The sequence below is a fragment of the Pseudophryne corroboree genome, chromosome 1, assembly GCF_028390025.1.
Source record: "Pseudophryne corroboree isolate aPseCor3 chromosome 1, aPseCor3.hap2, whole genome shotgun sequence".
In the NCBI taxonomy this organism is placed as follows: Eukaryota; Metazoa; Chordata; class Amphibia; order Anura; family Myobatrachidae; genus Pseudophryne; species Pseudophryne corroboree.
This window is the reverse complement of record NC_086444.1, coordinates 1,112,209,868-1,112,233,045: the sequence shown is the minus strand read 5'-3', so window position 1 is coordinate 1,112,233,045 and position 23,178 is coordinate 1,112,209,868. Positions and strand designations below refer to the sequence as shown.

The following is a 23,178-nucleotide window of genomic DNA, read 5'->3' as shown; positions in this document are numbered from 1 at the left end:
GGCTTGGGAAGCAAATCTCTGTATCTTAAGAACGGGGACCCGCTGAAAGTAAGGGAGTTGTTGGAAGACTTTAAAAAGGATGCACGGAGCATTAAACTAAAAGTCGGAAAACATCATCTGGAAGACGTGACTGATGTGCTGAAATGTTTTTTATATGAAATAGATGATGCACTTCTGACAAAAGAACTATATCCATATTGGATCTCTGCCCTAGGTAATGACACTGTGTTCCAGAAATAGTTGTTTCATTATTCATTTGAACGAATGCATCTACTAAGTAAAAGATGTTTATTTAAGTGAAAGATTTTTGCTTAAAATCCCCTGAGATAGAAGACATAATGTTATTAGAGTAAGCTTCCTTTGCTGTAAAATTAGAATAAAGCATCTTGCTGTCACAGAAGACAGAGCATTGAACCTACCACTTTACAGAGAATGGATAATATAAGCAACATATGTTATCACACACAATATAATACATTAAGAGACTCTTTTTTGTCTCTTGTTATTTTTATAAAAGTTTTTGTTTTTTTCATCTGCACAACTGTTCAGTGTCTCAATCTGTCCGCATGAGATAGTTCTCACAGGCTCTTTATATTTCATTGCAATATTAAAGTACTACATATGACCCTGGGGGCCTATAGATGCTGTTAGAATGTAATGTGCAGCACCTGTCTGCAGGAGTGCTATCTTAGCCTCTGGCTTACTGTAACTCTGCATTTGTTTTGCTTGCAAAACCGCCTGATGCAGTAGCTAAGTAACTATTTCATTATTGTATTTAGTAACATTCTATTATTTTATTTCACCTTCAATGTTAAGAAGTGGTTAATACTTTGAATCCCCCCCCCTATTCCTGATTATTTATGTTATTGTTATCTAGTCAGTGATTCCTCTGTGTAACCAGTTCAGTTCCCAATATGTATAAAAATGAATTGAAGGGTTTGCAAGCTGTTCTCAGTACTTCTACATAATAGTGGGGTACATTATATTTTGTTGATGGTTAGAATGTCAACATTCATCATGTTGACAGTTGAATGTTAACATGGTCATAATGTTGACATGCTTTATCTATCAACGTGGTCAGCATGTTTAAATTGGCCTTGTCAACATATTGACACTGAGGAAATGTTGACATGATAAAAATGTAGACATTCGGCTGTGCGGCAATGCAGCTGTTTTGGCAGTAAGTAGCATCGGCCAGGGTTGGACTGGCCCACAGGTATACAGGGGAAATCCCTAGTGGGGCTAGTAGTGGATAAAGTAGCCCAAGAGAACACATGGGGCCAGGCGCGTCCCAGGGAGCTTGCCGTCAGGTCTATTGAATGGAGTGCATTTTCACTTGAGCTGGCTCTGCACGCCACTCTGTCTCCTTTCCCTTTTTGACAGTGCACTGTCACAGTACGCTGCGTGGAGAGGAGCCGACAAGACAGAAGAAGGTATGTGGGGGGGGGAAGGGTGCTAACGGCGTAGGGAGAGGTAGAAGCGGCAGACGGTCGGGGGGGGGGGCAGTGGCGGACAGTCAAAGAGGGGGGTTTGCAGCAGCAGATGGTTGAGGAGGGGGGTGGTAGTAGCAATGTATTGCTGGAGGGGATAGGTTGACAGGAAATTAAGCACTTTGCTAAATAATAAGTGCTAAGTACCTTGTATAAATGCGTATAGTGTTTATTCCGTGTCAGGTACTGTGAATATTTTTTTGGAGGGGATTCGCTACTGGCAGCAAAAGCCCAGGGATGGGATTTTTGCTAGCAGTGGCTGATGGTCAGGGGTAGCGGTGGTGGCGAATGGTTGAATGGTGGGTTTGTAGCCGTGTCAGATGGTTTAGGGGGGGAGATGGGGTAGCCGCAGAGGATGGTTGGGAGGTGGGGTAGCCGAGAAGGATGGTCTGAGACTGGGGGATAGGCTGTCAGGAGATTAAGCATTTTGCAAAATCATAAGTGTCTTGTATAAATGCATGTAGTATTTATTCACCTTCAGGTACAATGCAGAAAGCTTAGGGGGTGGCCCTTGTTTATTGTGTAAAAGGAGAGTACTTCAGCCAGCAGGTGCTGCAGGCAAACATAAGTGTGTTAATGGGAGGTTAGACTGAGGCACTAACATATGCATCAAGCCTTTTGATGTTAATTTGAGGCCAGTTAAGCTTAACTGAAAGTCTTATATCTTTGAAGAAGCTCTCTTAATTGGGAAGGAATTAAAAAGAAAGAAAACGCTAACAAACTGGAACATTCAGTGCAATGCTGACATCTCATTGTAACGTGCACAGGTGTATGAATAAATGGGTGATCCAGGTCTGCCGCATTTGATGGTGGGGCAAGGTGGGTGGGGGTGCGATCACCAAGCTCCCACTACTCTTATGGGGGAATAATAGCCAAACTCAGGGGTACATTTAATAAAGCTTCTAAAACAGAGAATTGGTGATGATGCCTATATCAACCAATCAGATGCTGTCTATCATTTTCTAAAAGGCAATAGAGAAATGATAGACTGCATCTGATTGATTGCTATGGCAACATCACTAATTCTCTGTTTAAAAAGCTTTAGTACTGTAAATTTACCCCTTGGACTCTAATGAAAATATAGTGTTATGGATTATTTGGGTAGGGGGGTCCCCAGATCTCTGTCTTGCCTAGGGCTCCATGAGGTTTAAACCCACCTCTGTGTGGGCACCACTGCTAGACTGTGCACTTATATTATACATTGTTGCTCTATTATTGTGTTAATTGTATGGCCAAGCCTCTGTGGTTACTGGCCACACTCCTTAAGCACGGGTCTCTATCACTGTATTCTCCTGGTGAGCCCTTCATGCCCGACACTACTCTCAGGCTAATTCTAAATTGTGGCTAATATTGCTGCAGTAATTATGTCCATATCCCTAATCCTCATGATGGGGCTAATTCAGACTGGATCGCTGCAGCGGCAGCGATCGCAGTCTGAATATTTTTGTGGAGTGCACACACGCAGCGGTTGCACTGCGTGTGCACCCCAGAAGCCCAGTGAGATGCTATCAGCATCTCTGGGCTGCGATTGTCTTTGCCTGATTGACAGACAGAGGCGGTCGCAGGGCAGGAGGGGGCGTGCCAGCGGCGATAGAAAGCTGTTGGCGGGGCGCGGTCCGGACAACGGAGGCGTGTCTGGATCGTTGAGGGGGTGGGCCACGGCGGCGTCTTTGTGACGTCACACACAGCCAATGCGACCCGGGACGCGGCCAGTAGCTCCCTGCCAGCGCTCAGGGAGTGCTTAGAAAAACGCAGGCATGTCTGGGAAAACGCAGGCGTGGCTGGGCGAACGCTGGGCGGGTGTGTGACGTCAAAAGACGTCCCTCCGTCGTTAGAATCAACGCACATGAAGAGTAACTACAGGGCTGGTCTTGTTTTGCACAAAAAGATTTTGCAGGTGTTCGCACCTCTGCAAAACAAAAATACACTCCCCAGTGGACAGCGGCAATGCGTTTGCACGGCTGCTAAAAACTGCTAGCGAGCGATCAACTCGGAAAGACCACCTAAATGTAATAAGGTGCTAGAAGCAGGAGGTTCGAGAGTTTGTATGAGAATGGCCATATTTTTAAAGTGGCAATCATTTACAAGGCAAAACCATGCTGCCTGTTTGCCGCTTTAAAAATACAGGCAAACCTGCACAAACTCCTGCACCTCTGTCTTCTCACACCCTATTACATTTAGCCCCAGGAAATCTATTTGTGTGGAGTTTGTATATTCTCCACAGGGGCGTTTCTACAGAGGAGGGGGCCCGTGTGCACCTCCGGGTGGGCCCCCTCCTCTGCACGGCACTGTCATTGTGCCGTAGTCTACTGCGCATGCGCAGGTCTCCGGAAACATGGCGCCCGCCATGAACCGGAGACCAATTTGGCTACCACGCATGCGTGGCGGCCATTTTGGTGGCGATTTCTGGCGCGATCACAGCTCCCGACGCTGGACTCCGGAAAGGTAAGTATTAAAATGGGTGCAATGGGTGTGGTGTGGGCATCCTGTACCCAGGGGCCCGTGTGCACTGCACTCATTGCACCAATTATAGAAACACCAATGATTCTCGATGGGTTGGCAAGGGTTTCCTCCCACATGCCAAAAAATACAGTACATAGGCAGGTTAAATGGCTTTTGCCAAAACTGGACCTGAGTTAGACGCAAGTCGCCGCAAAGCATCTAGTTCTCACAGATTTCAGCATATACCAAAGAAATAATTTGGCAACTGCGCATGCTCCTGATCAGGTATCTGTACACAGACGTACATCTCTGGAGCATAGAGATTGATCTGTCCATCAATGGACACTTTCTGAAATAAGCGGTAACTAGTGACACAGAACTGTTCCATCTCTTGGGAGTTTCATGGGTGTGACCTCAGTGCTGATTCGCAGTGTGCGGAGGAGATGAGGCATCTATATCAGACAGGTATTTTGCTCCTGGCATGGGTCTGGTGGAAGTCCCAATACTAATAATGACCGTCGTGGCTGTGGACGTAAGAACAATGGGTGAGATAGGCATTCACAGGCAGTTAAACAGTTTTTTCATTTATAGAAGCAGGATCTCGCCATCTGTCTGTAGCATCCAATGGGCACTTACCATTAAGCCTACAATCAGATGACAATCCTAGGGGTTGATTTACTAAATCAACCAAATTCTAGCTAACATCTCTCTGTTGCATCCTAGAAAATGATAGACAGAATCTGTCTGGTTGCTATGGACAGCACCACTACTTTTCATTTTTAGAGTCTTCAGTAAATCTACCCCCAGGAGTAAATTCAAACAAGTAGTGTTGCTTTTTTGTATTTTTAGATTTGTGTTTATTACTAGTACCATGTGTTCTGCAATCACACTAACAATGGGCGTCTTTGTCCAGAATGCGTGCAATGTGATTAGCTTGTTTTTTTAGTTAGGCATTAAAATGCACTTTTGTATTATATAACATGGAAATTATGTTTTACAGCAAGATCTTTTACTAAAGGTACATTTTCATAAATAAAAATAAAATAATACATAGTGACAAAAGTAGCAAATTGTCACATATTCCTTATTTATGAAAATCCCAATCTAGACCTTGCCCTGTACTTGTTAAGGTCGGGATCTAACAATCAACACTTTTTTGATGATATGGAAATTTGTGAAAGGTTCATGGTGTTAATGTAGTGTAACATCACAACTGTTATTGTGTGATATTAGTATTAGTACGTAATAGTGGTAAAATCATTTGCGTCATATGTGTTTAAGGAAAATAGGTTCTAAGTAGGAATTATTTTCTTTGTGTTTAACTCTTTATGTTTCAGTCTCATGTCTCATTAAAGTGTAGCCACCATGCAGCCTGGGGGCAAATTAGGGCTCAGAAAGGGAGTGAGGGGAAATTCTACTGACCAATGGTGAGAGAAGAGTTAGTGCCATTTAAGGTGAGGGACATGAGATATAATAGTTACAGGCACACATTTTAGTGATTGTTCCAATATTTATGAAAATGTTGCATGGTACTAGATTTGTAAGAAATTAATCATCTGAATTTACAGGATTATTGGCTTGGGGACACAAGCAGAGTTGACCATATTTACACCCGTACTGGATGAATGGAAATAATTGTGAATATTTAGCAGTATACTGAGTTGTACACATCTATTCGACTGCACCATTCCTACCTGTATGCTTGGTTTCACAGCACTCATCAGTATCAGAGCCACTAGTGCACCTGGGGGGGGAGGGGTGGGTCTGTGTACCCATAAACACACACGCCCCTGACAGACCAAATATGTTTTTTAATGTAAAGAAGCCAGTGCAGCAGCTCGCTATTTAAACCCTCTCCTAAATTTGACTCCACCCTTTTCAAATACCATTGAATCACAGGCGGTGCACTTGTCCTAACTGTGTGTCTTGGCAGCTGCTGTAATCTTCGACTGCCTCAGTCCTTCCAATGACTGCTGACTTCTATTACTACAGCCCGCTATCTGGTCATCTGGTCATCTCCTTGGAGGCACTTGTAAGTGATACTATTCCAAAAATACTTATCCCTGTATATCTAGTCCCCCCTGCAGTATCAGTTCAATTATATATATATATATATATATATATATATATATGTCCATATTAGTTGGCACTCCTAAGTATTGCTGGGGTGCCCTCCTTAAATGCATAAATGGTATAGACTTGCTTGTGTGAAGAGGTCTCTCACCAATCAACAAGCTCACAAATACAGGCGGCACTCCATGGACTTCAATGTTAAAGTAATGAATTTATGTGAAAAAAACAATGTGGTCCGACGTTTCAAAAAAAAAATTTGCTTCACCATTTGTCCTTGAAAATATACCCTACGTGGTATTGAAACGTCGGACCAGAATGATTTTTTTCACCATAAATTCATTATTTTAACATTGAAGTCCGTGGAGTGCCGCTTGTATTTGTGAGCATGTTGATTGGTGAGAGACCTCTTCACACAAGCGAGTCTATACCATTTATATAAATATATATATATATATATATATATAAACAATCCATAGCAGCCGGCACTCCTCAACAAATAGTACAACTTCTCTCCGTGCCAGATGAAAAACAACATAGATTCCGTGAATAACGGCACTGGAGACTGTCAGCAAATACAAATCTTGTATTAAAAGGTAGACGTTTTGGAGCTTACACTCCGTCCTCAGTACCAAATACAATCAACTAACATGACACATACAAACATTTAAATACCTGTACATTGCCGCGCTGTCCTCACCGCCGCACACCGTGTCCTCTCTTCCGGTCATCACCTCACACTTCCCCCATTTCCGCTGACGTCACCGTTGCCATGGTCACGCACAGCGTGCGTGTCACCGGCCCCGCCGCCCGGAGCTGCAGGGGATTGGATGTGGAACCGGCTACAGGAAGCCCTCTGTGCCAGTTAACCGAGGCAGATTGCAGCTGAAAATATCAAAACATACAAACAGCATATATTACAAACACAAAAATATTAATGAAAAAATAATAATAAAAATCGAAAGCAGCATCAGGAAACATACTGGCCGAAGGTGCCTATATGGGGGATATCAACATAACACTCCGGTGTATCCGCCCATAATAACACAATAATAGCCTCAAAAGTAGTTTAATTACATATATTATGAATACTATAGTGCCCTCAGGTACCCAAACTTATACTTTATTAAATATAGTTGACCTGGCTATAACGCATTACAATTGATTTTGTCATTTAGCCCACCTGGGGCAAATGTGTTAAGCCGCATAATCCATCTGGACACATAGATCTGTCATCAAGTTAACCCTGGAGGGCAAAGTCATTGACCAACCAGTTGCTCGCCATTTTAAGTTGGCTAGACATACCCTCGATGATCTTAGGTATTTTGGAATTGATCATATACCTTTGACACTTAGAGTAGGGGATAGAGCTAGGGCGCTATTGGAAAGGGAGTCCAGATGGATTATGCGGCTTAACACATTTGCCCCAGGTGGGCTAAATGACAAAATCAATTGGAATGCGTTATAGCCAGGTCAGCTATATTTAATAAAGTATAAGTTTGGGTACCTGAGGGCACTAAAGTATTCATAATATATGTATTTAAACTACTTTTGAGGCTATTATTGTGTTATTATGGGCGGATACACCGGAGTGTTATGTTGATATCCCCCATATAGGCACCTTCGGCCAGTATGTTTCCTGATGCTGCTTTCGATTTTTATTATTATTTTTTCATTAATATTTTTGTGTTTGTAATATATGCTGTTTGTATGTTTTGATATTTTCAGCTGCAATCTGCCTCGGTTAACTGGCACAGAGGGCTTCCTGTAGCCGGTTCCACATCCAATCCCCTGCAGCTCCGGGCGGCAGGGCCGGTGACACGCACGCTGTGCGTGACCATGGCAACGGTGACGTCAGCGGAAATGGGGGAAGTGTGAGGTGATGACCGGAAGAGAGGACCCGGTGTGCGGTGGCGAGGACAGCGCGGCAATGTACAGGTATTTAAATGTTTGTATGTGTCATGTTAGTTGATTGTATTTGGTACTGAGGACGGAGTGTAAGCTCCGAAACGTCTACCTTTTAATACAAGATTTTTTATCTGCTGACAGTCTCCAGTGCCGTTATTCACGGAATCTCTCTCTCTCTCTCTCTCTCTCTCTCTCTCTCTCTATATATATATACACATACACTGTATATAAATATATAAATATATATATCACCTCCAAAATGAATCAGGGGGCGCTAAAAATCACTTCTCAATTATACCAGTAATATAATTGACCAAATATATCAGTTTTAACAATTTATTAAAAGCACATTTTATTCCCAATACAGAGATAACCCTTTCAAATACACAGATCATATATTGTGTCAAAAGATTTTAGTGAAGGGTATTTTTCTCTCTCGCTTCAACACTGATGCGTTTCGTCCTATACGGACTTCTTCTGAGGGATGGTCAGTGCAGCTGGTAAAAAAATATACATTTCAATGAATTAATTAAAAAATAAACGATATAAAATATGGAAAATAAATAAATAAATAAAATGTACAGAAATTCATGACTAGAAGATTCATGATAATTATAATAAAAGAGATGAGGACATATAATCAAATAATCATGACATTATGTTAAGAGGAGATGGGGATATATAATCAAAAATACCACAATTAATGAAAATACTAAATGATTTCAGACATTGTGAATGGACCACGTTATCAGTATGGCAAATGATACAATCCAATGCCTTATAGCAGTACATACCTATAGAATCAATTCAAATGGCAATCATAGGGATATTCAAGTTTGTTGAACAATTCTACAAGACAATTTTCATGTCTTCAATTTACATTCCATATAGGTAGAAAAAGTACCATTATGTACTCTTTAAGTAACTTACTTATGGACTAATGAGACCTCTATCCATAGTATGTGGCGGTCCAAACAGTAACTCTAGAAGTAAGTATCCTGAATGGAAAATGTACCAATTAGACTTTAATAATGATGAATTACATCCCTATTTTAAGTACGTGTATACATACCCACTTTAGGTGAGCTTCAATATTAATGATAATATCAACAGATGAACTAGACCTACAGCAAATTAAATTAATATTAGTTATATTTTAATTTTAAACTATTTTACTACTAGTGATCAACGCCCAGTACTTACAAGTTCATGTGTGCTCTCCCAAAGTGCAACTGACTGAATGGGTGAGCTAAGGGGCAATATATACCAAACACCCTTCCTACCTCATATCCTGGATCTCACAACCAATCACAACTAATGTACATGTACATGAATATAAATCCTACCATATAAACTAATATGTGAGTGACATTGGTGCCTATAAACCCTAAATATATAAATAAATAGATAACTCTCGTTATTCCGGAAGTTACGTCACTTCCACCCTGCGTTCCATCCTTGCAAACAATGGAGCGCACAATGGGGGTCATTCCGAGTTGATCGCTAGATAAAAATGTTCGCTGCGCAGCGATGATACAAAAAAACCCAGCACTTCTGCGCATGTGTATGCGGTGCAGTGCGCATGCGTGACGTACTTTCACAATGGGCAAAATATTTTTACACAAGGTCTAGCAAAGCTTTTCAGTCGCAATGGCAGCCACAGAGTGATTGACAGGAAAGGGGCGTTTCTGGGTGTCAACTGACCGTTTTCAGGGAGTGCTCGAAAAAACGCAGGCATGCCAGGAAAAACGCAGGTGTGGCTGGGCAAACGCAGGGCATGTTTGTGACATCAAATCCGGAACTGAACAGTCTGAAGTGTTCGCAAGCTAGGAGTAGGTCTGGAGCTAGGGTTCACTACGGCTGGCCGGCGGTCGGGCTCCCGGCGACCAGCATCCCGGCGCCGGGAGCCCGACCGCCGGCTTACCGACAGCTTGGTGAGCGCAAATGAGCCCCTTGCGGGCTCGCTGCGCTCGCCACGCTACGGGCACGGTGGCGCGCTACGCGCGCCACACTATTTTATTCTCCCTCTATGGGGGTCGTGGACCCCCACGAGGGAAAATAATTGTCGGTATTCCGGCTGTCGGGCTCCCGGCGCCGGTATACTGAGCGCCGGGAGCCCGACCGCCGGCAAACAGAAGACCACCCCTGGAGCTACTCTGAAACTGCACAATTTTTTTTTTGTAGTCGCTCTGCAATCCTTTCGTTTGCACTTCTGCTAAGCTAAAATACACTCCCAGAGGGCGGCGGCTTAGCGTTTGCATGACTGCTAAAAACTGCTAGCGAGCGATCAACTCAGAATGACCCCCAGTGGGTATTGTTATAAACCAGGGCTTAATGCCCATATGCGTATTTACAAAGGCATGCATCATCCCCACCAATAAATAGCCCGAATGGGCCCGCAAATCGTGGACACCGACGGGCACGGAGCCCCAGGTTATTTCCTTGCGTTCCAACTGTAGTAATAGTGGAACGCACTTCCTGGTCTGCTAAGCGGAAGTGACATTTGCGCTGCACCTATACCGGCGGTGGAACACAAGAATAGACGTCGCCTCCGTTCTACATGATGCCTCATGCGCGCAACCTATTGGTGGTACGCATGAGGAATGACAGCGCTACTTCTGTAAGATAATTAATGGGGAAATATATCGATGATACCCTGCTGGAATATTATTATTAACCTATGCCTAATACAAGCAAATGCTTATAGTGATTATATTACTTGTAAGTTATCCATAAAAAACACATTTCTATGCTGAACACACTCTTTTAAATATTGATTTAAACCCCCTGTGTTACTATTTATATTCTTAAGGGTCCTGAATAGATTAATTATTATACTGAATGCCATGTGTACATTATTTAATTTTAGTGACCTAATAAAATAAATTTGACTAGTAATTTGGACATAATCAAGTGACCAAGCTAGGTGAAATAATGTACTGCATGTGTCTACATATAATTTACATATGTCCTAATTAAATATATAAATAAAAATAAAATGGACTAAAAATATAGCCATAATAAAGTGTCCAACACTTAGTAAATAAGTTACCGTTATTTAATAATATTATATAGATCCTTACATTAAACTATACCTGATTAATAAGGGTCCTAATTAAATACTATAACTTCCTGTGTATCTATGTTTAGTTTCTGTAGGTCCTAATAATGTGAAATACTACTATAGCCATAATTAAGAGTCCATAAAGGTACTTTTCCTTTACAAATACCGTATAGTCTCTATTCCTTATAATACAAATACCCTATGAAAAAAAATCTTCTTCCCATATTACTGAATTAAGAAACACCCCAAAAACCCAACATAGAGCTATAGGAAAGCTATAAGAAGGACACAATATCTAGTCCCTCATTGACTTCCCTAGGGGACAAGGTGTTGAGGGTATATATCCAGAAAGTTTCTAGGCGAGATAATGCCAAATCTCTGTTAACACCTCTACTATGTGGCTTAATTAGTTCTAAAATGGTGAAACTTAAACCCTTAACTTCAGAGTCATGGACATCTTTAAAATGCCTGGGAAGGTTATGTGAAATTACCCTATTCTTTATGCTTCGCAAATGTTCTTGAATCCTAATTTTGACCTGTCTTTTCGTTTTCCCTACATAAGACAGGCAACTACAATCAATTTGATAGATTACATACTCCGTCGTACAAGTTGCTCTATCTCTTAGTTTGTACAAGTTGCCACTATCCAATTTAAATTGGAATTGAGAGCTAGACATGTGTTTGCAATGTTGACATGGGAAACAACCCCCTTGGTTCCCTAATTGTATTCTAGTGGAGAAACCGGATTCCTTTATAGGCTTCAGCTGACTTGGTACCAATAAGTTCTTCAAATTATTGGCCTTTCTATAAACCATGTTTGGTCTTTTGGGGAGACTGGGTCCCAATATGGGATCTCTCAAAAGGAGACCCCAATGTCTTTCCATAGTTTTTCTTATTGCTCCCATATCAAGGCAATATTGCGTAATGAATGGTCTACTAGAACAATATTACCGACTTCTGTTTTCTCCTGCATAAGATCATCTCTATTTCGGAGAGACGCTCTAACCCTGGCTTCTTCAATAGATCCTAGGTTATAGCCTCGTTCAATAAATCTATTTTTTAAAACATCAGTTTGCGACCAATAATCAGCTGTTCTGCTGCAGTTTCTCCTGATTCTCAAAAATTGAGAATATGGTACTCCTTCTTTCCATGCTGGATGATGACAGCTGGATATAAGAATGTAACTGTTGGCATCTACTTCCTTGAAAAAAGTTCTTGTGGTAACCTTCCCAGACTGTGATCCTTCTAGTTCTAGATCCACATAGTCAATTATGGACCTATTGAATTTATGTGTGAATTTTAAGTTCACATCATTAGTATTCAAATACATAATGAATTCCATAATACTAAGGTTATCCCCTTGCCAAATAAATAGGAGGCCATCAGTATATCTACGATATCATTTTATATGTTCTCTTTCATATTTAGTACCATAAATATATTTCTCTTCCCATTCACTCATAAAAATATTGGCGTAAGAAGGTTCAAACTTGGTGCCCATGGCCGTACCTTGTTTTTGAAGAAAATATGAACCCTCAAATTCAAAAAAGTTGTGTTCCAAGATAAACTTGATACACTCTAAAGTGAAAAAAATCTCTTCTGGAGACTTTGTAAGATCTCTTCCCAATACATCATTAACAGCTTCAATTCCCTTCTTATGAGGAATGGAGGAGTACAGTGCCTGAACGTCCACTGTAATCCAACAATCTCCCTCAGACCACACATAGTCGTTCAACAGTCTTGCAGAGTCCTTAAGGTACGACTTAGATCTATTCACATATGGTTGTAGTTTAATGTCCACATAATGGGAAACATTGGCCGTTAGGGAATCTACTCCCCGAATAATTGGACGTCCAGGAGGATGGTCCCTATTTTTGTGGACTTTGGGTAGCTGATAAAAAGCTGGTATGATGGGCTGTTTAGTGTTTAAATATTCCAGTTCCTCTTTACAGATTAAACTAGAACTATTGGCCTTGTATAATAACTTTTGCAGAGATTCCTGAAAAGCTACCAGGGGGCTATGATCCAATTTCTCATATGTTTCAACATCATTCAAAATTCTATAAGCCTCATTCGTGTAGGATTGTTGATCCTGTAAGACGACAGATCCCCCTTTATCTGCTGCTTTGATGATAAGGTTCTGATCTTTTTTAATTTCTTTGATAGCTTTGATTTCCTGAGTGCTAAGGTAATGATTGTACTTCTTATCATGAACCTTCATGCCTCTGAAATCACCCCTTACGGATTCATAAAAGATTTCTAGGTAATTACCTTTTGATTCCACAGGGTAAAATTTAGAAGGAAGGGATACTGCAGGTTTTTCTTTGGGTACGTACGACAATTTGGGGACTGGATTCTTAAGGAAATGCCGCTGGATGGTCAACTTACTTACAAATTTGTTTAGGTCAATAAACAAATTAAATTTGTTTACATTTTCATCGGGTGCGAATTTGAGGCCTTTGTCTAGAACCGAGGCCTCGGCTGCAGAAAGTTCTTTCTTTGAAAGGTTAATGACCCTTGTCATGTTTTGTCCTGATTTGGAAGAGCTTTCCTTTTTTGGGGGGCTTGATCTTCCACCTATTTTTCCTCGTCTTCCACTTGATATCCTCTTTTGGTACCTTGGGGGGGTGTTCATCCTTCCATACTGTTCTTCCATATTGGGCCTGAAAAAATGTCATCTCTCTTTCCGTTCCTCTAAAAAATACCCCTGTCTGGGAGGCGGAGAAGGTGATCTCAGGGGTGCATATTGGTTGGACATGTACGAAATACGTTCATCTAGTCCTTCACCATATGAGGGGAATCTATCCCTACTACCAGATGTTTGGAATATATATCTCTTTCTATGAGTTCTGATAGGATGACTTTCCCACCTTCCTTCATAAGGGGATTCCACAAATGACCTTCTCGTCTGTCTGCTGTTGGATGTTTACCAATCAGATTTAAAGTTAACTCTGCCATCTCTAAGATCATTGCCTCTATAAGCAGTATCAGGTTTTCTCTCAAAATTCGACCAATTATGTACTTTCCCATTCACATAATCGCTCTTAACTCTAAGAAATTTCTTGTGCTTACTGTTAATGATATCATGTTCAAGTCTATGTTGTAAATTGTTAGCATCTCGTTTGAATTCTTCACTGGTTTCAAACCTCTCCATAACTAATTCTAATTTAGAGATTTCCTCATCTGTTTTAAGTAATTCCTTTTTTCTTTCAGTAATAATTAAGCCCATTAGTTTTGCAGAACATTCATCTAAGATTGCATTCCACTCAGCCATTAAAAATCCAGATTATTCCCAAATACGGGCATTTTGATAATTCTAAGTCCCCTAGGGATCCTTCCCACCTCCAGATATTTCTCCCGGGTGGTAATATCATACCACCATTTAAGTTCTTTAGTAGACAATCTATCCATGGAATTTAAATATCCAAAATAGTCCTCATCATTCTCCACAAAGATAATCTCTTGCTCATCAATAAATATTTGTCTAACATTTTGTAACCTTTTAGTTCTATCCTTAAAAACAGGCATCCTAAAATCTGAAGTGATCAGCAGCAGTTACAGGTATCTAACAGAAAGGAACAATACAAATACCAAATAATACCCTTATCCTGCGCTGTAGTATTGCTGCCCTCTAATACGATCCTTCTGTTAGCAAGGACCAAACAAAACACCACCTCCAAAATGAACCAGAGGGCGCCAAAAATCACTTCCCAATTATACCAGCAATATAATTGACCGAATATATCAGTTTTAACAATTTATTAAATGCACATTTTATGCCCAATACAGAGATAACCCTTTCAAATACACAGATCATATATTGTGTCAAAAGATTTTAGTGAAGGGTATTTTTCTCTCTCTCTCTCTCTTCAACCCTGACGCATTTCGTCCTATACGGACTTCTTCAGAGGGCTGGTCAGTGCAGCTGGTAAAAATATATACATTTCAATGAATGAATTAAAAAATAAATGATATAAAATATGAAAAATAAATAAATAAAATGTACAAAAATTCATGACAATTATAATAGAACATTCATGACAATTATAATAAAAGAGATGAGGACATATAATCAAATAATCATGACATCATGTTAAGAGGAGATGGGGATATATAATAAAAATTACCACAATTAATGAAAATACTAAATGATTTCAGATATTGTGAATGCAATTTTATGTATGTATGTATTTATGTATGTATGTATGTATGTATGTATGTACTGCTATGAGGCATTGGATTGTATCATTTGCCATACTGATTACGTGGTGCATTCACAATGTCTGAAATCATTTAGTATTTTCATTAATTGTGGCATTTTTGATTATATATCCCCATCTCCTCTTAACATGATGTCATGATTATTTGATTATATGTCCTCATCTCTTTTATTATAATTGTCATGAATCTTCTATATAATTGTCATGAATTTTTGTACATTTTATTTATTTATTTTTCATATTTTATATCATTTATTTTTGTAATTCATTCATTGAAATGTATATATTTTTACCAGCTGCACTGACCATCCCTATAGGATGAAACGCGTCAGGGTTGAAGAGAGAGAGAAAAATACCCTTCACTAAAATCTTTTGACACAATATATGATCTGTGTATTTGAAAGGGTTATCTCTGTTTGTATTGGGCATAAAATGTGCATTTAATAGATTGTTAAAACTGATATATTTGGTCAATTATATTGCTGGTATAAGTGATTTTTAGCACCATCTGATTGATTTTGGAGGTGGTGTTTTGTTTGGTCCTTGCTAACAGAAGGATCGTATTAGAGGGCAGCAATACTACAGCTCAGGATAAGGCTATTATTTGGTATTTATATATATATATATATATATATACATACATACACACAGACATATTATACATATATGTATATATGTATACATACACACACACACAAGCCAGCTCCAAGTTCACCATTTTGGTGTTGCCACCTTTATCAAGAACAACTGGCTCGGTAGTCCTTTATTTATTCTGTGTGAAGACCCGTGTGTGCCGCCTGATCTATACAGCTATATATATATATATATATATAAGGAAAAAGGAAGGTACCCAATTGCGCTAAGAGAATGAAAGAGCAGCACCTCTAGAAGAACCTCCTATTAGCAAGGTTCAGGAGAAAACAGCAAACAAACAGATTTGAGGGCGCTTACATGTATTTTCATCAGGTGTTGCAGGTGCTCACAGACAGAAGACAAAGACCTTTGTCTTCTGTCTGTGAGCACCTGCAAAACCTTATGAAGGGACCGTTGTGTCCCGAAATGCTGCATAGTTTATATGCACGTGCTTAGACTCACATTTATATTGCATGGCCTGTATCTCTGGATGTTTCACCATGGATATGTATGTATGTATGCATACTTTAACTTTGTGGACATTAAATACATCTCTATATTAAGTCCTGGAGTGCCGTGTCCATTCTGAACTCTAACCTGTTCTGAAGCAACCATGTGTTTTATACGAGACAAGGGCACGCAGGCTGTTGTATAATGTTATTTCAGTGCCGGATTTCCAGTGACTGTCTATATATATATATATATATATATATATATATATACATACAAATATATCGGCGGCACTCACGGGCTTTTCAAAGCCAAAAGACCAGACCAGTCAGTTAGCGCTAACTGACTGGTCTGGTCTTTTGGCTTTGAAAAGCCAGTGAGTGCCGCCGATATCTTTGTGTATAAGTCACGCTGTTTGCTGCGAATATATGGCCCAGTGATCAGTCCTTGCGCAAAAGATCCTTAGGATATCAGAGTTTTTTTCAAATCATCCAAGTGCCGCTTCAATCCATTCCGTGCCACCAGAGTATTATAAAAACTGGAGAACAAACTGTGAGCGCACTCCTGGGAAGTGGCCTGAGACGTGAACGCTGGGACGTCACCTGCTTTAATCAGAGCCGTCTGAGAAGCAAGCCACAATATCGCTGTAGAACGGCTAAGTGACTGTGCTATTCATGCTGATCTTTTTTAACCTTGATTTACGTGAGCATATGTTTCAAGTAAAAATGGTGTATTTTTTATTATTCATGAGTGCACTCTCCGTTTGTTCTCCATATATATATATATATATATATATATATATGTACACAAGGCATTCGGCACTCACTGCTATTCCAAAGATACAACCTGCTGGGTGCCCTCCTCAGCAAACAGCGTGACTTATACAGAAAGATATCGGCGGCACTTACGGGCTTTTCAAAGCCAAAAGACCAGACCAGTCTGTTAGCGCTAACTGACTGGTCTGGTCTTTTGGCTTTGAAAAGCCAGTGAGTGCCGCCGATATCTTTGTATGTATATATATATATATATATATATATATATATATATATACATATATATAAAATTATATATATATTTTTATATATATATATATATATATATATTTATTTATTTAGTAAACAGGATAATCTGTGCACAGGTAATAACTTGCAATCTGACAAATTTATATAGATAAATATATTTTCAAGCAAATGGTAGCACTCCTCTACAATTTTGAGTGGTAGCTAGTAACCAGTAACAGCGTGTGATTATTAGTCACACATACATTGATCTAAGTAAATAAAAGTAACCAGCTCCTACTAGTGCATTTTTAAAACTTTACATAAAAATAATTCCAGAGGTTCAAAACTTAATTCATAGTTATGGTCTTTGGTCATCTGACATGCAGTAGCCCATAGCAACATGAAACAAAAGAAAGGAAGGCAAAATACATAGTGTGTACCGTTTTTCAACACTGCATATCAAATCAAGAAACTGTGCTAGTAAGAGTGTTACGGAGCTATGGCAAGTCTCCAAATATAACACACCCTACAATGGTTTAGCATAAAAAATACACAGTTTTATTATAACAATCCTTGGTATTTGAGCAGGTAGTAAACGTACAAGAATAAAAACACATAAAAGCTTATCTGTCCATCATAAGAGGGTCCAGGGTAGTTCCCAACGCTTTTCATCTTTAATGTCAGACTTGAAGAAGTTTATGCTAAACCATTCCTTAGTCTAGCTTCTGGTTAACTCTTTAAGGTATAGCACCTGGCATTGTCAAATTTCTATACAGTGGTGATTTTCTAATACAGTTTTAGAATGGAGATTGCTCTGTGACTATGATAAAATACATTTGGTCTATCTGTCTGTCTATAATAGTTTAACGGACCCGGCATATACTAGGTCACTTAAGTGCCCACCCCCATGCTTGGCTTCACCCCTCTCTGGAAACCCCCTCCTGCAAATACTGCATTTGCCCCTGAGTGCACACTAGCACTGTCTGATTACATGTGTATTTATGCATGCATGCATCTCTGCATAGCATGCAGTTCTGTCAACACACCCTCACTAAACTTAGTCTATGCAGCATAGCTGCATATGACTCAGCATCACCTGTAGTTGTGTGCATCCCGAAATGTGGGATGTTCTTAAAATGATGCTTGTCAAATATAAGTGCATCCCCTTGGGCAGTCAAAATAAGAGTACTAAATTCAAACCAATGTGGTTAAACAAAAAAGTTAAGGAAGAAATGGATAAAAAAAGGTGATCATTCAAAGCTTTCAAATCAGATGGGAAGGCGGAGTCATTCCAGTACTACAAGGAATGTAACAAAAAATGCAAAAAGGATAAAATAGAAAACAAAAAGCAAATCGCTAAGGAGAGTAAAACTAACCCTAAAAAATTCTATAAGTACATAAATGGGAAGAGGCTAAAAAAAAAGAGAAAATAGGACCATTAAAAAGTGAAATGTGATTCCTGATAAATAATGACAAAGAAAAAGCTGAGATATTGAACAAATTTTTCTCATCAGTGTTTACTTGAGAGGACCAGAGTAGTGAGTAACAATAACAAAAGTATTGATAAAGACCCATTATTTAATACTTATCTTTCTGAGGAAGGAGTTCGTGAACGACTAAAAAAAATTAAGACTAATAAATCTCCTGGTCCAGATAGCCTAGATCCTAGGGTTCTGATGGAGCTAAATGCTGAAATAGCAAGGCCTCTGTATCTGATTTTCACTGAGTCACTTAGATCAGGCATGGTACCAAAGGACTGTCGTATAGCGGCTGTAGTCCCAATATTTAAAAAGGATATTAAACTTCATCCTGGTAACTATAGACCGGTTAGTCTGACATCAATAGTGGGGAAATTATTGGAGAGTATACTAAGGAACAGCATGCAGGACTACTTGGCTAACTACCATGCTATTAATAAGAACCAGCATGGTTTTGTGAGGAATCAGTCATGCCAAACTAATTTGATTAGCTTTTATGAGATAGTAAGTGACAATCTCGACCAGGGTAATGCAATAGATGTGGTTTATCTGGATTTTGCAAAAGCTTTCCTCACAGGAGGCTGATTTTTAAATTAAGGGAGCTCGGTATAGGATACACTATTTGTACATGGGTGTGTAATTGGCTTGATAACAGGGAACAGCGAGTGGTGATTAATGGGATGTTTTCCACCTGGGCTAAAGTAATTAGTGGAATACCGCAGTCAATGCTCAATACTCAGTCAATGCGTTTAAAAATGAGTTAGACAAATTTCTAATGGAAAAAGATATACCAGGATATAGCTTTTAACCTAAATAGAATAGGGAATGCAATATAATTCCGGTTGAACTCAATGGACTACTAGTCTTTTTTCAACCTCACCGACTATGTTACTAAGTTACAATTCATCTGCAAAACTGACCTGTATTCATCTCTCCATCAGAGCAAAATAATTGTCTCCGTTGTCTCATTACCCTCAAACATAGAAAGGCCAGAAATAGCCTTTGCCAAAAAACAAATTACAAATCCAGACCAGTTCTGGAACTGCAATCTTTGGACAAAAGAAACTAAGATCAATCTGTACCAGAATGATGGGAAGAAAAAAGTTCAGAGAAGGCTTGGGATGGGTCATGATCTGAAGCATACCACATCTTCTGTAAAAAACGATGGAGGCAGTGTGATGGCATGGGAATGCATAGCTTACAATGGTACTGGGTCACTAGTGTTTATTGATAATGTGAAAGAAGACAGAAGCAGCCAAATGAATTCTGATTGTACAAGGGATATACTATCTGCTCAGATTTAGTCAAATTCAGCAAAGTTGATTGGACCAAAACATACTGTGAAAGCAACCCAGTGGAATATTCTGCAATAGCCAAGTCAATCCTGATCTCAAGCCTAGCAGGCATTTCCCTTGCGGAAGACAAAACTAAAGGCAGAAAGACCCACGAACAAACAACAACTGAAGACAGCTGTAGTGAAGACTGTAATAAACATAGAGTAATACTGCTGTAATGAATAAAAAGTGCAAAGCAGTATTACACTATGGGGCTAATTCAGACCTGATCGTTGCTGTGCATTTCCGCACAGCAGCGATCAGGTCTTAATTGTGCCAGCGCCGCAGTGTGCCTGCGCATGCCAAGCAGCCGACAGCTGTCTTAGCCCTGCGATCGCCTCTGCGTGATTGACAGGCAGAGGCGGGAGGGGGCGGGCCGGCGATGTTTGGCCTTCATTTAGGGGGTGCGGTCTGGGCAACGCAAGCGTGCCTGGACCATTGGGGGGGTGGTGGTCCACGGTGGCTGCGTGACGTCACATGCAGCCGATGCAACCCGGGCAGCAATGAGTTGCTCCCTGCCAGTGCGCAGGAGCTGCGCTCATAGGGAGCTACTCTTCCAGTACAAAAGCATAGCTGCTGTGCAATGCTATTGTACTTGTGTGGGGGGGGGGGGCGAGGGGGTCGGGCCTGACATGCGGGGCGGTCTAGCCCTGTGCTGGGCGTCCCCCCGCATGTCTGAAGACTGATTGAAGAAGTGCTAAATTTAGCACATCTAAGATCAGGTCTGAATTAGGCCCAATGTTTACTACTGCAATGTTTTCCTTTTCTCTTCTCCTGAATGTGTTTCTGTGAGGATCACGATTTAAAGGCAAAGAGGTTTATATAGAAACAAACCAGTTGATATGAATATTGCTACAGGAGGTATCTGGCATAAAAGGAATACAGATGCAACTTTTCGTCTTCATGAGGACTATAGAATTCAGTATTCAACTACTTTTTAGATATTCTTTGACAGAACCTGTTGAACTCTCTCACTGAGTGATAAAATGAACATTTATTATTTTAAGAAGTACTTATATGAGATCCTCATCTACTCATAGTTGCATACGTCTGTCATTTGTGTTCACCTAACAGTTTCAACAACTAGAGAACAAAGGTGAGAAAAAGATATTGGAAACATGTATCAAAATTTTATATAACGAGTTAGAGCTGTCCCCCTCTGTCCTTCCACTGCCTCTCCTCTGCCCTAGTGAAAAGCCACAATCAGCACCATGCAGCCGCCTGCCTGCTCCCATTCACTCATCCACGCAGCCAACAAACCAAGTAACTAAAATCACAGCTGGGTCGCGGATCATCGAGGCATGTGGGTGATTGGGGTTGTGCTCCCTCCGGTTGGTAACACAAGGGGAGCAGATTGACACAGCAATCCTGGGAGTGAGGGTTAGGTTAAGGCTGCGGGGGTAGGGTTAGGCTGCAAATAGTAAGGATTAAGGTTAGGGGGTGGGGGAGGGGGGTTAGCACACATACCTTAAAATTAATGCATCGTAATCCTGACCATCGGGATGCCGCTGTCGGTTTTCTGACCACTTGCATCCCAAGCGCCGGGATCCCATTCCCATCCCATATGGACATCTAGGCCCTTATGTAATATCCTTTGTTTTGCAGGAACTGGTGTAGATTTAAGGAATGTATTTTAAAACACAAATCCAGGATGGTTTTGCCATTTAAAGGATTCAACTTTAATTCTCTGGGCTAAATTGCCAAAATCCCACCAGCTTCTGAAACTTGCAGTCTATTACGTAAAGACCATAAAGCCGATGTTCCCAAACTCCGCCATTACAGTCAAGGTTTTAAGGATATCCATGCTTGAACCCAGATGGTTAAATCAAATGATCAGAGGTGGTTAAATCAAATGATCAGAGGTACTAGTCAAGTCATCTGCTCAAGCACGGATATCCCTAAAACGTGGACTGTATTGTCAGAGTTTGGGATCCTCTGCCTTAAAGTGAAATGGGACAAAACGAGCAAGCAGGACTTGTAGATATAGTAACTTAAATCACAATGAAAGCTTCCTTGACTTAAAACAGATGTTAGATAAAAGGGTTAAAAATAAACACTCTTTATTCTCTTGTCTCCCAATTTGGTGGTGTTCTGTAATGACGTAGTACAGTTATTTTGTTCTTAATGGTTTCACTGTTTTTTAATGTAAAAGGTTTAGCTTTAGTAAACGTTATGCATTACTGAACCTTATTCAGCTACAGTTGCAGTTTTGCTAATTTAGCAAAACTGCAACTGGCTGCGATCGCATGCTGGGGGCCACCCAGCACAGGGCAAGGCCGCCCAGCGTGCAAAGTGATGCCAGCGATGCGATTGCAATGTAATTGCGATCACATCTCTGATTAGTGGAAGCCTCCCTGCCTCCGCAGCCAGGCTGCAAAGGCAGGTGCAGAGTCGTCATTTCTCGGGTCGCAGCAGCCGCATGTGACATTACGTGGCCACCTCAAACCCGCCCCATTTCCAATACCACGGCCGCCGAACGCTGCATGGCCATGTCTTCACCACTTCCTGTCAATCAGGCAGAGGTGTTCGTATAGTGAGATGCGATCACATCTCCCTGGCTTGTGCCTGCGCAGTGCAGGTCTTGCACGTGTGCACTAAGGCGGGATGGGGAGAATAGGATCGCATCGCAGCTGAATAAGGTCCATAGTATATTCTGAACTAATGTCAATTAAAATATATTTTGTCATCATAGCAATGTTCTTCAGTCATTAAGTTTGTACGCTTTTGTTTTTGTAACAGATATTCAGGATGAGCAGGAGCGAGTGGTAAAGTACAAAACCTTAATTGATACGCTCCCAACGCTGCAGAAAGCTACACTGGCAGCTCTAATTGAACACCTCTACAGGTCAGTGTGCCTGTCTGTGCTATGTAATTAGATGGATTTAAACAAAACATAAATAGCTCACTTGTTTTGTTTTTAACAGTTGCTATAACAATAACTTTCTTTCTGAATGCTGAAAAAATGTCACGGCGTGAATGTTTCAGGCAATATCATTGTAGGCAAAAATACAAAAAAAAACAAAAAACAAATATGAATTAAAAAAAATAATAAATAGGTGCCACACAGCTTCAGAGTAAGTGTCAAACA

At 40.4% G+C, this 23,178-nt stretch overlaps 1 protein-coding gene across 3 annotated transcripts in view; it reads left to right on the top strand.

The window, feature by feature from the left end:
• The window catches only part of ARAP2 (ArfGAP with RhoGAP domain, ankyrin repeat and PH domain 2), a 575,623-nt gene that overhangs the window by 345,311 nt on the left and 207,134 nt on the right, over positions 1-23,178 (top strand). For all 3 annotated transcript variants that reach the window (XM_063922313.1, XM_063922304.1, XM_063922322.1), the window contains exons 22-23: positions 2-214; positions 22,830-22,935. In XM_063922313.1, coding sequence (XP_063778383.1) covers positions 2-214; positions 22,830-22,935 — 319 coding nt within the window. The remainder of the gene's footprint in view (position 1; positions 215-22,829; positions 22,936-23,178) is intronic.